Genomic DNA, 15,046 nt, shown 5'->3' with positions numbered 1-15,046 from the left:
AGAACAGCTTGGAAGGGTGTGGTCTATGTCAGTAATAGACTGAATACACAAGAGGGACCAAGAAAGAAGTGGTTATGGGACAGGTTCTTTAGTTTAAAGGGCAGTTAGTGGAATAACAACAAAGAGCAGGAAAAGCAGCTGCGAACAAGAGCTGAAATGGTTGAACAGCCTCTTAGAAGCATTAGCCAGAGAACAATATTGTTGCTTTCAAAAAACATGCAGCCTCCAAATGCTATTTTGTAGACTTGGTCTTTTTGCCTCACTCAGTTTCATCTCCCCTTCTTCAAAACATTTTGGCTGTGGCCACACTAGATAGTGATTTTGAAATGGCTTATCCCTATCCATTATTTTGAAATAAGCCATTTCGAAATAAGTGGCATGGAAGCGACTACACACAAAATGCAGACGTCGATCTGCAACATCAAAATGACTCCCAGTCATTTCGAAATTGAGCAGCTAACACTGCCACAGCTTCATTTCAAAATAACGGGCAGGAAATGATGAGGGCAGGGTCAAATGGCCAACAAGCCCTTTCTGGAGCATGGGCGAGCCAACCCCTTAAAGGGCTCCTCCCAAACACATCCCCTGTGCACATGCTGAGGACCCTGGCTGCTTGCAGCACGCAACCGCCAGCACAGCACTCAGCAGAGCCTTGATTAGCTACCACACCACTGCCTGCCATGGACCTGCAGCACTTCACTGACAGGGACACCTTGGACATTGTGGCCAGCCTGATGGCCAGCCTGACAGCATGCCATATGAGGCTACGTGCTGCCTGACACGTGGCCCACTTCCTACAGGCTCCCCCCATGGTGCATCCAGAGCACCCCCTGTTCCAGCCCTGCCGTCACCTCTGGCGGTACCCCACCAGTTGCAAATGGTGGGACGACATCATCCTAGGAGAGTGGGGCGACGACCAGTGGGTCTGCAACTTCTGGATGACTTGGGCCACCTTCATGGAGCTGTGCCATTGGCTGGCACCAGCACTTTGCCACCAGGACACCCATGTGGCCCGCGCTCCTACCATGGAGTAATTTTTGCAAAGAATATCACAAGTAATTTGCTTCAATCTTTCTCTCTGCCAAATCCGGTTTTATTCAGGTGAGGAGTGGCTGTTGACATCAATGGACCTATGTATATAGGTTGAACCTCTCTAATCCTGAACTTTCTCATCCAGCATGACTATAAGCCACACAACCACTTACCCTCGGTGTGGCCAAATTTCCCATAATCCCAGAAAGGTTGTTTACAGCCACCACTCCTGGCTCTCCATGTTCTGTGCTGTTATTTAGATGTAATTTACTTGTAAATGTCTTCTAAGAACCCATTAAGCAGTGGAAGTGTTGGTAATGTGCTAAAATATATTGACCTCTTGTGGTCCAGCTTGTTCAGCACCGGTCAGGTCCCCAGAGGTTCAACCTGTATAAGAAATGAGAGCAGGATTTGGTCACGTAATGTTACACCAAAAGACAGTTACAGTACTATTACATCCCAGGAAATTTTCACTTGAGGTTAAGACCTAGCTTCTGTAAAAGGTATCGGAGAGATAGCCGTGTTAGTCTGTATCTTCGAGAACAAAAAGTAGTCCTGTGGCACCTTATAGACTAACAGATGCCCCACTGCAATTTACATTGGCCAAACTGGACAGTCTCTATGTAAAAGAATAAATGGACATATATCAGACATCAGGAACGGTAATGTACAGAAACCTGTGGGAGAGCGCTTCAGTCTCCCTGGACACTCAGTACCAGATTTTAAAGTAGCAGTTCTAAAACAAAGACATTTCAAAAATCAAATGGAGAGAGAAATCTCTGAGCTGTAATTTATTTGCAATTTGACTCCATCAACCAAGGATTAAACAGAGACTGGGAGTGGCTGGTCCCTTTCAAAAGCAGCTTCTCTGCTGTGGGTGTTAACATCTCTACGTTAGACTCCGACAATGGGCCATATCCTCCTGTGTGATGTGACTTGTTTTTTCCTCCTTTCATACATATTGCTGATAACGGGCCCTTTCTACCTTGACTGAATAGACCTTGTCAGCTCTGGCCCTCCCTTTTACTGGGACCCCACTCTTTAAATACCCCTCTGAACCCCATCACACTCATGCATTTGATGAAGCAGGTCTTTGCCCAATTTCTTTCTAGCTGTTAGTCTGTAAGGTGCCATAAGACTTCTTCTTGTTCTCTTCTGTAAAAGGGTTTCTTAAGTTTAGATAAGAAACATTTTTTCCCTAAATCACTCCATTTTTGTTGAATATATTCAGCTGTAACAAAACAAAAAAGCTCATCACCTAATAAATCATTTTGTTAGTCTTTAAAGTGCTGCGTGACTGCTGGTTTGTTTTGTTAGAATACAGACTAACACAGCCTCCTCTCTGTTAGTATTCAGATGCAGTATATATCCTGCACAGTGCCATTTTACTGTTTCATCAGCAGATGTCACTAAATTCAAAATACTGCTAAAGGCTCAAGAAATGATAAAAAAAAAAAGCAATGTTAATTTTGTCATTAAAATCTTCACAAAGCACCGTAGACCACATATAAGTTTTGTATGTGCATATAAATTTCAATTTATTTGCTTAAACTCTCTAGCTACAAAGGAGTGATGCATAAGTACCCTCATTGTCAAATGAAAGAATGCAAATAAAACTTATTGCAAATATTTTAAATTATCAATATCTTTGTGTTTATAGTTTCCTCCTGCTAGTATATGAAACTAGACATGAATATTCTGAGGTTACCAGGATAAAATGGAAATATCTCACAGCTGCACAGCTGTATGGTTTCATAGTTTTTGTTCCCCCATCTGTTTTCTACCTGTTGTCTCATCTTGTAAGCTGTTTTTGGCCTCCTATTTTCCAATTAGCATATCCTGCAGCTTTCTTTTTCATTGCTCAATAATGCCTTTTAAAAGGGCTTTATTGGGGGAATTAAAAATACAGTACTTCCCCCCCCATTTACATGTAGCACGTGAGTTGAATTTGCATTAGTCGGGGGAGCCAGGAACATTGCTCGTCAGCTTCCTGGCTCCTGGAACTGGTGGGGAGCTGCGAACCAAGCGGTAGCCTGGCTCCCAACTCCCCTCCTTGTGGGAGCTGGGAAACCGACCAGCGCTCCTGCACTGGTCCATTTCTCAGCTCCCAGGACTGCTGAGGAGCTGCAAACCAGGCCACAGCCTAGCTCACAGCTCCCCTCCTTATGGTAGCCAAGAAACTGTCCATCACTTCTGTGCTGTTCAGTTTCCCAGCTCATGGGACTGGTGGGGAGCTGTGAACAAGGCAACAGCCTGGCTCCTGGCTCCCCTCCTTGCAGGAGCCTGGAAACTGTCCATCACTGCTGTGCTGGTCAGTTTCAAAACTCCTGCAAGTGGAGGGGACTCAGAAGTCAGGGCTCCCTTCCACTCCTTGGAGCCAGGAAACTGACCAGCACAGCAGAACTGGTTAGTTTCCCAGCTCCCAAAGCAGAGGGGAGCCAGGAGCAGAGGGGAGCCAGGCTGCCACCTGATTCCTGACTCCCACCACTCATGATTTTGACTCACATTAATCTAAGTAATGGGCAAGTTGAAATCATGTAAAGAGAGGTGTTACTGTATCCAAAAAACTTGTGATGGGATGTATATACCCCTCTTTGGCTATGTCTACACTATGGCCATTTCGAAGTTTACATGGCCATTTCGAAGTTTACTAATGAAGCACTGAAATACATATTCAGCGCCTCATTAGCATGCGGACGGCCGCGGCACTTCGAAATTGATGCGGCTCGCCGCAGCATAGCTCGTCCAGATGTGGCTCCTTTTCGAAAGGACCATGCTTACGTCAAAGTCCCTTTATTCCTATGAGCATATGGGAATAAGGGGACTTTGAAGTAAGCGGGGTACTTTCGAAAAGGAGCCCCGTCTGGACGAGCTGTGCTGCGGCAAGCCGCGTCAATTTCGAAGTGCTGCAGCCGCCCGCATGCTAATGAGGCGCTGAATATGTATTTCAGCGCTTCATTAGTAAACTTCGAAATGGCCATTTACATGGCCATTTTGAAGTTTTTGACTAGTGTAGACATAGCCTTTCAGACAAACAGGGAAAGAACTAAGTAGGAGCTACACCTGGAATATCAAGAGGTGTAGAAGGCAAATTGGTGAGAGATTAGTCTCCCTCTACTTGGTTATTGAAGGAATAATATTTAGTGTTTGACTGCTTTCCATCTTGACTGACTGGCTGGTTGGCCGGCCGCCTTGCCTAAAGAAATAGCAGTTGTTGGGTGCTATTAAATAGGCAGCTCCTCTGCACTACCTACAAAACCAGTGGACATTTTCTCAGGAAGACTGTATTCCATGTTTGAGTCACACATGCCCATACACTAGAGATGTTCTTCAACTCTCTCTGCGATAGGCATCACTTAGCATTTTGTGTCCTTAAGTGATATTAGCATTTCAGTGCTTACTTCTGGATGCAAGGAAAAAAAAACAAAACAATGAGTTAGGGTGGCTTGTACTGACAAGTGCAATCAGTGATGTGTCAGGTGGTGTAATACATCCAATAGAAGCACTACTCGAGTGATAAAATTGAGTCAAGCTCTTTGCTACATAGACTGCCTCACTTCAATGATTGTATGCTGTATTGCATTGCTCCCAAGGCATTAGTTAGATGGACAAGGTGGGTGAGGTAGTATCTTGCTCCTTGGACATCTGTTGATGTAAAAGACCAGCTTTCAAGCTTATACAGAGCAAACAATGACATATTCTTAGTTGGGAACTCGACCTTAAACTTCCAAGTCTATAGACTGTTGCAGGTTCTCGCTAAGAGCGCCATTACAGAACAGATAATGGGACTCCCTCAAGGGCATCGTATAACCTCTGCATAAAGACAGTTCTACTATACTCTGCTGGGCTGATTCTCAGTTACATTAAGGCCTGCATGTTTAGTGATTTTTAACTTAGTATTTATTTATTGATGCATCTCTAAATAGGGTGCAGTTTCATGATCGCAGAATTGTACAAATCTAGATTTGGAAGGGACCTCAAAGAGGTCATCTATTCTGTCCTTCAGCACGAAGGTAGGATTAAACGTACTGGCTACCTGTATCCTACAGCAATCTTTTGAAATAAGTTCTTCCAGAAGATCTTCTCTGAAAAAACTTCTTTTGAAAGAGCGTGTCTACACACAAAAAAGCAGATCAAAATATCGATCCACTCTTTTGATAGAGAGCATCCACACATCTCCCACTCTTTCGAAAAAGAATGGGCCAGCGATTGAAAAATCCAATGCCATGAGTACTACTCTTTCGGAAGAATAGCCCACAGAGCGTATACACATGCTTTTTTTCCAAAAGCTTTTGAAAAAAGGCATGCCTCCTGATCTGGGAGTGGAAGAAGGCTTCCAGAAGAAGAGCTGTGTTCTTTCAATTTTGGATCAAAAGAGCGCATTTTGCATGTAGACGTGCCACATTCTCTTTTGAAAAAGGGCCAGATTTTCCAAAAGAACTTGCTAGTGTAGATGCAGCCACTTAGATTTTGGTCTAGTTCCATGGGAGTGACACTTTCTTTGTTCTGTTTTGCTGATTTGCTTGCCATATTTTGTTGTTTAGCTGTTGGGAGAGAAGTCAGGGGGAAGAGATCATCAAAAAAGTTTTCCACCCTTGCTTGCAAAACAGGTCCACTCCTATCTTGACCATCCGTGACAGATGTTTGTCTAATCTGTTCTTGATGCACAATTATTTCCTGAAATGGTGATCTTTCCATACACAGCATAGTTCTCAAGGGTACTGAAAAATCCAAGAATCAGACACCACTTAAATGTAGAACAACAAAAGGAGAAGTTTCCTTTTTTGTGTGTATGGTAGGTCAATGAAATTACACAGATGATTTGAATTCACCTTAAAAATTTATTTACCTCAGAAATGTATACATTCATAAGTTTGTCACAAGGAAAGTTGACAGTAATTAATAGAAAATGAGTATTTGTATGTGTGCAAATTTCTCATAGTATACAAGACAGTGTTATGTAATTTTACTGTACTGGGTTATAAAAGTACTTTTTCAGTTTAAGGCATTCAAAAATAAATAATAATATTTCTATGAGGCCATAAACAAAATGCTAGTACAACTCAATGTCTGAACCAACTGTTCCCTTCAAGGAAGTATATTGTAAGTAATAACGATCTGATATGACAGTCAGTTGTTTCCAGACAGGGCAGAAATAATTTGATTAAAATCTGTTTTAAGAAGTTGATGTTGAAAGTAAAACATTTTCTGGGTGACCTCCGAGCTATCCTCCCTCCTCAGGCTAGTTCTCTCCACATAGGCTATATCTACACTTAAAAAAAACTTCGAAATGGCCATGCTAATGGCCAAATCGGAGATTACTAATGAGGTGCTGAAATGAATATTCAGCACCTCATTAGCATGTCGCTGGCCACGGCACTTAAAAGGGCTGTGTTTCGCTCACCCACGGCTCGTCTACACAGGGATCCTTTTCGAAAGGACCCTGCAAACATTGAAATCCCCTTATTCCTATCAGCAGATAGACGAGTCACAGGCTAACACTTGATTGACAGTGCTTCACACTCCACTTTTCATATTAAAGGAGAAGCAGAGAAACACACAGGATTTCCATTATAATTTCACAACTATTAATCTCTTAAAAGACATCAGACATTTGCAGAGCGCTTTACATTTCCAAGCACCTTAGTTTATACTCCCAAGGTATTAAGATGTGCACAGAGATTTGACTTGCCTAAATCTACACACTGTGTCAAAAGCGGAGATATGAACCCAAGAATTCTGGCTCCAAATCTAGTGCAAAGATCATATCTGTCTTTATTAAAAGGAGAATTCAGTCACAGATAACAACAATGTGGATCCCTTTTTATTATTTTTATAAATAGAAAATCTTGCTATGTGGTAGTTTTGTTAAATGCATGAAATAACTTAAATACAAAGTGTCAGAAATTAAAACATGCTGTGCATAAAGATATAAAAGCCAAATACAGGAGAGATTATTCACCAGCCTTATTATACAAAAACTTTGATCAGTTCTGTTCTCCTTTCACTGAGTTTGAGCTCATCACAACATTACCATTACAGTAATCCTGAGACACAAAAATTAAGAAATACAGGACATTACAGTATGAGTTTTTTTCTCTTTCCCTTTGCTTGTTATACAACATACCCTAGAAATGTCAGTTATGTGGAAATGATGCTCTTTCTATTTACACCTTGACTTTAGGATTCTCCTATACAAGCATATGTTAATAAGAGTTAAACACACCTATCATTAACAGGTTTGTTAATGGTGCTGTTGTATTTTAGCTGACAGGAAGTAAGTACTGTAGGTTTGGGATTATTTGTAATAAAATATTTTACACAAAATGAATAGTCATGTTTAAACTAATAGAAAGAACAATTTGTGACTTATGCAACGTGTATAATGTGTACGTTACATATTACAGAATTCGATGTGCTGATTATTTCATCCAAATCATTTCATAGGATTTTTTTTGTATCATTTATCATCCTTCCTATTGCCTTTGATAACGGTGATATGGGAGGAGCCTATGAATCTCAGTCTCGGTTTGTCTCCAAATTATTCTCCACTTTACCTTATACCCTCCTTTTTTCTTTCACACATTCATGAATAAGTTGCTTTATTGTACCTATCTTTCCAACTGAGAAATAATGAATAAGGTCTCCAATGCAGCAAACTTAATATTGGTCCACAGCTGTCCAGAGCGATTTTCTGTAAGCAGTATGTATATACCCCACCATCAGAACTGACTGTACCAGTGCAGGCAGTGAGAGGCTGATTGCAGGAATTAGAGATGGGCCTTCTCTAAGGCACTAGCTTTCAAGGCTTACTTCCTTGGTTTCCTATATCAACACTGAAACAAGTTATTGAAATAAGCATCCTTGTTATTTATATATTAATTATAAACTATTACAAAATCTCAGTCAAGCACCAGAAGCGACTCACGGAGCGAATACCAGAGTCGGAAAATTAGTATTCCCTGTCACAAATGGACAGTGCTTTTCTTTCAAAAGTTCTCTTTTCCTAATAACTTCGTCCTCAATGCCCCTTTGTTTGGGTCCTTCCCCCAGCTTCTCATCCACATGATTAGGCAAGTAGCAGCAGCAGTTCCGCAAAGGGCACATGTCTTGTAAATATCTTTCACAGCATACTCAGATCAGCCTTTTTCACAGAAAGAGCTATAATGATGGTCTGAAATTAAGCAGTCGGGTTTGGAAGGACTTTTCAAAGAGATACTAAAATGTAAGTCTTTAGACAGTGGGAGAACAAATGGCAGAAAGTCTTTGTGTGCAAAATTCACAAAATCAAACTCAGTGACATGGGAATTCCTATATTAGGGAAGAAACTACCATCCCTCAGTGTCCATTTTCCCAATGCGTGTTTGATGTTACAGTCAATTAATTTTGCAGGTCAGGTCACGTGGGTCCACAATAACCATAAGGAAATTTGAGAATCAAGCTGTCATGGCTGGGCAAGATATGGGTACAGTAGTACTCAACCAAACTTCCAATGTCCCAAAACATTGTGTCCGAGTCCAAGTAAAACTTTGAATCCTATTGTAGAGGCAGAAAACACAACTGTAATTAGTGGCACCTAAAAAGCCCAGTCCCCCATAGTCAAAAACCAGGATCCACAGTACTATGAACAAACAGATCACTACTTTGCAAAACTACTATGTACATGACTAGCGTGTCAGGTAGATGATAAACCAAAACGAAACCTGGGACTCCAAACACCCAATTTGGATCTGAACATTACAGGCTCCCTATCTTCATGAATGGAAGATCCAGATCTGAGATCTCCGGCTCTAAATCCAGATCTGATTTTTACAGTTCAAGCCTATCTTTACTGTTTCTACATAGGGGATGGGGTGGAGGCAGAAGACTGTTTAGGAGTAATGGGAAGCCTTAGGCTGATACTGTATGAGATATCTAGAGCAGGTGTAAATACCACAGAGGTCCTTTTTATATGTAGCATTCATACCAACCTTTTCAAAGATTCTGTAATTTCTCACTTTCTCAGCAGATTCATCCCATACAACTAATACCTTAAGAAAGAAAAATGCAATATATTTAGCATGCATAAAAAGTATTCCTAACCAATTTATAAAGAAAACACTCAAAACTACCCTTTTTGAGTAATCAGTTACATTTCATTTAAATAGCTGAGCAATGAGCATTATGCAAATTAGGATATACAGGTATTGCTTTAGACTTCTCTTTTTTACAGGAGGGAGTATCTAAATTGCTAAATTACTGTAATTTAACTCCAGTATTTCAAACTCACACATAGCAATTAAATGGGGGCTTTCATTTAATTAACTTACAGCAGAAGTTCCCCTATTGTTAGTTACCTTTCCAGGCTTGGTAGATGAATTCCTAATACAATATAATCCATTTTGTGGGTGTCCTCTTGGGCTGATAGCTTTGAACATCCTAAAAATAATATGGAAACTGTTAAGTATCACATTTAGAAAATATGAACAAACATCACAGATTTGGGATAGACCAGATATGTATACATCATGTCAGTTATCGTAATGATTTAGCTTAAGAATTGATTAAAGTCTGAGAAGGCAATTTCGCAGACCAATGGTAATGGAAACTTAACAGATCCTCATCATTTTAAGCAGACTAGGTAGGGTCCCTAAACAGCTAAAATGTAGGGAGGGAGTGATGTCTTAGAATTGTGCATGGAAAAAAAGGCAGCAGTAGATCTCTAATTGCTCTTCAGCTTGATGAATGGCCTTCAAAACATCACTGGCTCTGCTTCAGTTTCTTAGTCTGTATTTCCTTACCAAGATGGAGAGTGTGAAAATCTCAGCTGATTAACAGTTGCATAATACTTTGGGACAAATTATTTTTTATGGATTCTTTGCTCATGAAAAGTGCTGACTGGTAGTACTGAATCATAAAGGTCTCTTTCTCTACACAGAAGTGAATCAAGTTACATGCATGCAGGGGTGGCCCAGAACAGGTCCAACTGGCTAGGGTTCTGGGATGGAGTTTGGGTTGGGGAGAGGTGTGGGCTCTGGGAGGGGGCCTGGGGCAGTAAGGGGACTGGGGTGCAGGCTCTGGCATCGAGTTTGGGTGCTGGGTAGGCTCTGGGCTGAGTAGAAGATTAGGAGTCTGGAGGGGGTACGGGTTCTGGGAGAGAGTTTGGATAAAGGAGAGGGTGAGGAGTGTAGTCTCTGGAACAGAGTCTGGGTACTGGATGCAGGCTGCACTAGGCCCAGGTTGGGGGGTATAGGCTCTGGGAGCGAGTTTGTGAGCTGGAGGGGGTACAGTGTTTACCTGGGACACTCCCATCAGGCAGTGGCTCCTAGGTGGGAGGGTTGGGACGGGGGTCTCTGTGCACTGCTGCAAGCAGCCACTATCCCACAGCTCCTATTAGCTGCAGGGGTGCTTGGGGTGGGGATGGCGCATGGTAACATACACACGCCTCTGCCCAGGAGTCACAGTACATGTCAACAGCCATGTGCAAAGTGAAAGGGCAGGAAATTGCTCTATCACCATTATGCTGCTAGTGGTGGTGGGGCCCTGGGCCCTCTTAAGTCACCCAGGAGCAGCAGGCAGGACCAATGGAAGCACTGGGGGAGGCAAGCCAGGGTGGCGGGGGGGGCCCAGGTGTGAGACCCAGCCCCCAGATTTTGCTCAATTTGGGATCTTGGGCCAGGACTATTCCAGGGGCCCATGAAACTCACTGCCCCTACATGCAAGTCAAATTGCCTATTGTTTCCCTTCTAACTTATCTGTCAGTCCCTAGATTATTAGCTTCTCAGAGTTTCTTGGATCAACTTCCAGAGCAATTCAAAAATGACTAGTAACAGAGAGGAAGCCGTGCTAGTCTATACACTATCAAAACAAAAAGCAGTCAAGTAGCACTTTAAAGACTAGCAAAATAGTTTATTAGGTGAGCTTTCGTGGGACAGACCCACTTCTTCAGACCATAGCCAGTCTGTTCTGGTCTGGCTATGGTCTGAAGAAGTGGGTCTGTCCCACGAAAGCTCACCTAATAAACTATTTTGCTAGTCTTTAAAGTGCTACTTGACTGCTTTTTGTTTTAAAAATGACTAGAATATACTGGATGGTACCACAGCTATATAATACAGATTGTACCTCTCTTGTTTGGCAACCTCGGGACCTGACTGCTGCTGAATGAGAGAATTTGCCTGACCACAGGAGGTCAATATTGTCTAGTATGTTACCAACACTTCCACAGTTTACTGGGCTCTTAGAAGATACATATGGCTAAATTACCACAAAATAACAGCACATAACATGGAAAGCCACAACTGGTGGCTGTAAACAAACTTCATGGGACCACAGGAAACTTGGTCACACCCATGATAAGTAGTCATCCAGATAACTAAAATCATGCCAGATTACAGATGTTGCCAGATGAAAGAGTTCTGGATGAGAGAAGTTCAACCTGTAGTAAAGTAGGCAGTAGCAGCAGAATTTTCTCAAACATCCCTCTTCCACCCCTGATTTTTTCAGCTTTTACTTTAAGGGATCACCTTTAGAATATGAGGTGACAATTCAGTCTCCACATGCTTTCCATCATTAGCCTCTCTGCTTAGCTTATAGTAGCAGTTGAGAACATTTGTGCTTTGGGAGCTGAACTAAGACCATCAAATTAATTTAATGTAAGTCTTGAAATTACCATTACTTTGTAATAATTTTTGGTCACTTACAATCTGGGATGCATTTGAACCAGTGACCTAGAGTTTGAAAGTCCAACAGAACCCTATGATAGAGCCCAGTCCAGTTCATTATCAAAGCAGAGTACAGATATAAAGCCCAATGATGGTATACATGTTATGAATTATTACTTTATGGTCAATACTTTAACATTTAATTAGCTTTCCTATAGGCTACTGCTTTTCAACGTAAAGGTATTGTAATATTTTCTGTATATACAAACAAATGGCTAACTACTTCATGAGTTCAGTAGAAATCCCAGGTTGATTTACTAATCTTAACTTTCACACTATGGGTTTCTAGACTAAAGGTCATTTTATTTGAGGCTTTATAACAAACTCTTAAATGAAAAAAGTTAGGCTTACTTTTCTACTTCAGTGGATTCGCAGGTCTGGACAAATATTGAATTAGGCAGCTCAACCTGTTAAGACATTTAAAGATAAAAAAGGCGTAAAGGAAGGTAAACAGCAATTACATGATCAATACTTTAAAAAGACAATTGGAATAACTGCAACAGAACAAAGTACTTTGAAATTACTGTGTCTGTCCAGGATTCTCTAAAATCAGGCCCAAAGCCCCAAACTTTACAGGTAATTTCTATAGCACAAGTATTTTGTATGGTCTCTTGATTTTGTTACTACATTATTATTCCCTAGGATGTGCTCCTTCAAAAGTGCTAATACATTTTTACATATCTGACAATAGATAATCAAAAACTGTTACCAGCTCTCTCATAAATCTGCCCGGTGCACTGGAGCAGTATGCTGAAGTCAACTATTTTTTTACTAATTCTACCAACATTCTTCCTAACTTACTTTTTAACTCTAGACCTGACTGAAGCCCAAAATTTACAACCCCCTAAAACTCAGAAGTGTTCTCTTCAGTAATGTGCCCATATGATCTTACTTTTTCATAATCTTCATCAGAATCTTCATCAGACTTGTTTTGCTTTGGAGGTAATATTGGTTTCTCAAAAGAGAAGCCACGGAAACTTTGCCCATCTGGTGGTGATCTCCTGGAAGAAAGAACAAAACTGAAGAATGCTTCTACAGAAAAAGCCTTGAGACAGTACAAGAACAACCGATGTGAGTTTCTGTTAGTTGTTTATTTGTCATTTCAGAACGGCTGAGCAATACAATAGGTATTGAGGCTTTCATCTCTTAGAACATTTTTGCAAATATACCCCGTCCCTGACTAAGGAATGTACGTACACTCAAGTGTGCACTTCCTTTTCTCAAGTAGTAACATGATTTAGGATCCTAAAGCTATTTTTTTCAGTTCATGATGAAATCTTGATGTGAAGGTTACTTTATCAGCTACAGTCTAAGGCGCTACTATATCTTTTCAGAACTCCACAGACAAGACAAACTTTTGTTCTTATGTGCTATACTTTATGTTGTCAAATACCTACTTCTGAAATATTTTCAAAACCCACAATTTGTTGCAAAGTTTTCAAATGCAGCACAGCTAAGATTACAGACATAAGCAGTGACTATATGATGCCTCATAAGGAACATGAGACACATCATACCCTGAGGACAGTAGGGGAATACCACAAAACATCCAGACACTCCTTCATGCAGCAGTTTTTAAACATGGAATCATAGGGAAGGGACCTTGAGAAGTTATCAAATGCAACCTCCTGTGCTGAGGCAAAGTAAATTTAGCCAATTCCTGACATGTTTGATCAACTTATTCTTAAAATTTTCCGAAGATGGGGGGATCCAACAAGCTCACATGAAATCCTATTCCAGAGTTAAACTACCTTTACCATTAGAAAGATTTTCCTAGTCTCTAATCAAGATGTCCTTTACTGGAAACTAAGCCTACTACGTCTGGTCCTGCCTTCAGGGACACGGAGAAGAATGGACCACTGTCCACTTTATAACAGCGCTTATCATATCTGAAGACTTACTAGATCCCACCCAGCGTTCTTTTTTCAAAACTAAACATGCCCAAGTTTTTTAAAAAATAGATCTTTCTCCATGTGTCAGATTTTTGACACCTTTTTAATTAATTTTGTTTTTCTCCTCTGGATTCTTTTTCAAATTTGTCCACATCTGTTTGAATGAAGGTGCCCAGAATGGGGCAGACAGTGCTCCACCGAGGCTGCATCAGTGCCAGATAGAACAGGATGCTTACGTCCTGTGTTTTACAAACAATACTTTTGTTAATACATTCCAATATATCAGTCTTCTTTTCAACTGCATTGCATTGTTGATTTATAAACCATTTGCAAAACACTATTATCCTTGGATCCTTGTCAGTGTTACACCCTGACCAGTCATTCCCATTCATTTTACATTTCTTTCCTAACTGAAATACTTTGCACTTAATTTCACCTTGCTGACTTCAGAGCACTTCTCCAACTTGTAAAGGTCATTTTAAATTCTAATCCTGTCTTCATGTGCATGATTTATGGACATGATCTCCATTCCATTACCCAAGTCATTAATGAAAATGACCCAGGACTGATCCCTATGAGACAGATACAGCCACCCGAACGGTTAGCAAGCCATCAAGTACACTCTTTCAAGCAAACTTGCACCAACCTTGTAGTAATTTTATCTAGATCAGCGATTTTCAACTTTAGTTCAATTGCAGATCCTTAATAAACTTCAAATGAAGATTTAGAAATCTTAGCGTATGGATCCACAGGGATAGGCAGACCACACATTGAAAATGAGTACTCTTGACTGTATGTCCCTGGTTTGGTTAAGAGAATGTCAGGTGGGGTGAAGAGGACAGACTATACCAAAAGCCTTATTAAAATCAAGATATCAGATATACTGTTTCTCCCACCATTCATTAGACCAGTAAAGGGCACAATCTGCTCTTGAGAAATCCATACTGACTCTTCTTTATATACTTATTACCTGCTACTTATAGAATGATTGCTTAATAATTTGTATCAGTATTTTTCTAGATATCAAAGTTAGGCTGACTAGTATATATAATTCTCAGGATCTCCTTTGTTCCCTTCTTTAACCATAGGTGCTATGTTTGCCTTCCTCCAGTCCTCTGGGACCTCCTCTGTTCTCCAGAGCTGTGTCTACACAAGCCCCTTCCTTTCAGAAGAGGCATGTTACTGAGCAAGTTCAAAAAATGCTAATGAGACGCTACCATGAATATGCAGCGCCTCATTAGCATAATGGCAGGCACAGCAATTCAAAAGTGTGGCTTTCGAATTGCGTGCTGCCCATGGAGATGGGGACCTTTCAAAAGGCGCCCCCCCATTCTTCGAAAGCCCCTTCTTCCTATCTAGTGTTAGGAAGAAGGGGCTTTCAAAAATGGGGGGTCCTTTCGAAAGGTCCCTGTCTCCATGGGT

The 15,046-nt window shown here is 41.0% G+C and overlaps 1 protein-coding gene across 5 annotated transcripts in view; it reads right to left on the bottom strand.

Annotated features, from left to right (window-relative positions):
* Positions 1 to 1,314: 1,314 nt before the first annotated feature.
* SH3BP2 (SH3 domain binding protein 2) overlaps positions 1,315 to 15,046 on the bottom strand; it is a 62,812-nt gene continuing 49,080 nt past the window's right edge. For 4 of the 5 annotated variants that reach the window (XM_074991706.1, XM_074991705.1, XM_074991704.1 and 1 more), the window contains exons 9-13: positions 12,625 to 12,733; positions 12,084 to 12,139; positions 9,369 to 9,450; positions 9,003 to 9,062; positions 6,783 to 8,568 (exon numbers count right to left, since the gene is read on the bottom strand). In XM_074991706.1, coding sequence (XP_074847807.1) covers positions 8,431 to 8,568; positions 9,003 to 9,062; positions 9,369 to 9,450; positions 12,084 to 12,139; positions 12,625 to 12,733 — 445 coding nt within the window. In that variant the 3' untranslated portion in view covers positions 6,783 to 8,430. Of the gene's footprint in view, positions 1,420 to 6,782; positions 8,569 to 9,002; positions 9,063 to 9,368; positions 9,451 to 12,083; positions 12,140 to 12,624; positions 12,734 to 15,046 lie in introns of those variants that run through there. The other variant, XM_074991703.1, reaches the window with a different exon arrangement.

Source organism: Carettochelys insculpta, chromosome 4, assembly GCF_033958435.1.
Source record: "Carettochelys insculpta isolate YL-2023 chromosome 4, ASM3395843v1, whole genome shotgun sequence".
NCBI classification, from domain to species: domain Eukaryota; kingdom Metazoa; phylum Chordata; order Testudines; family Carettochelyidae; genus Carettochelys; species Carettochelys insculpta.
This window is presented reverse-complemented; position numbering and strand designations above follow the sequence as displayed.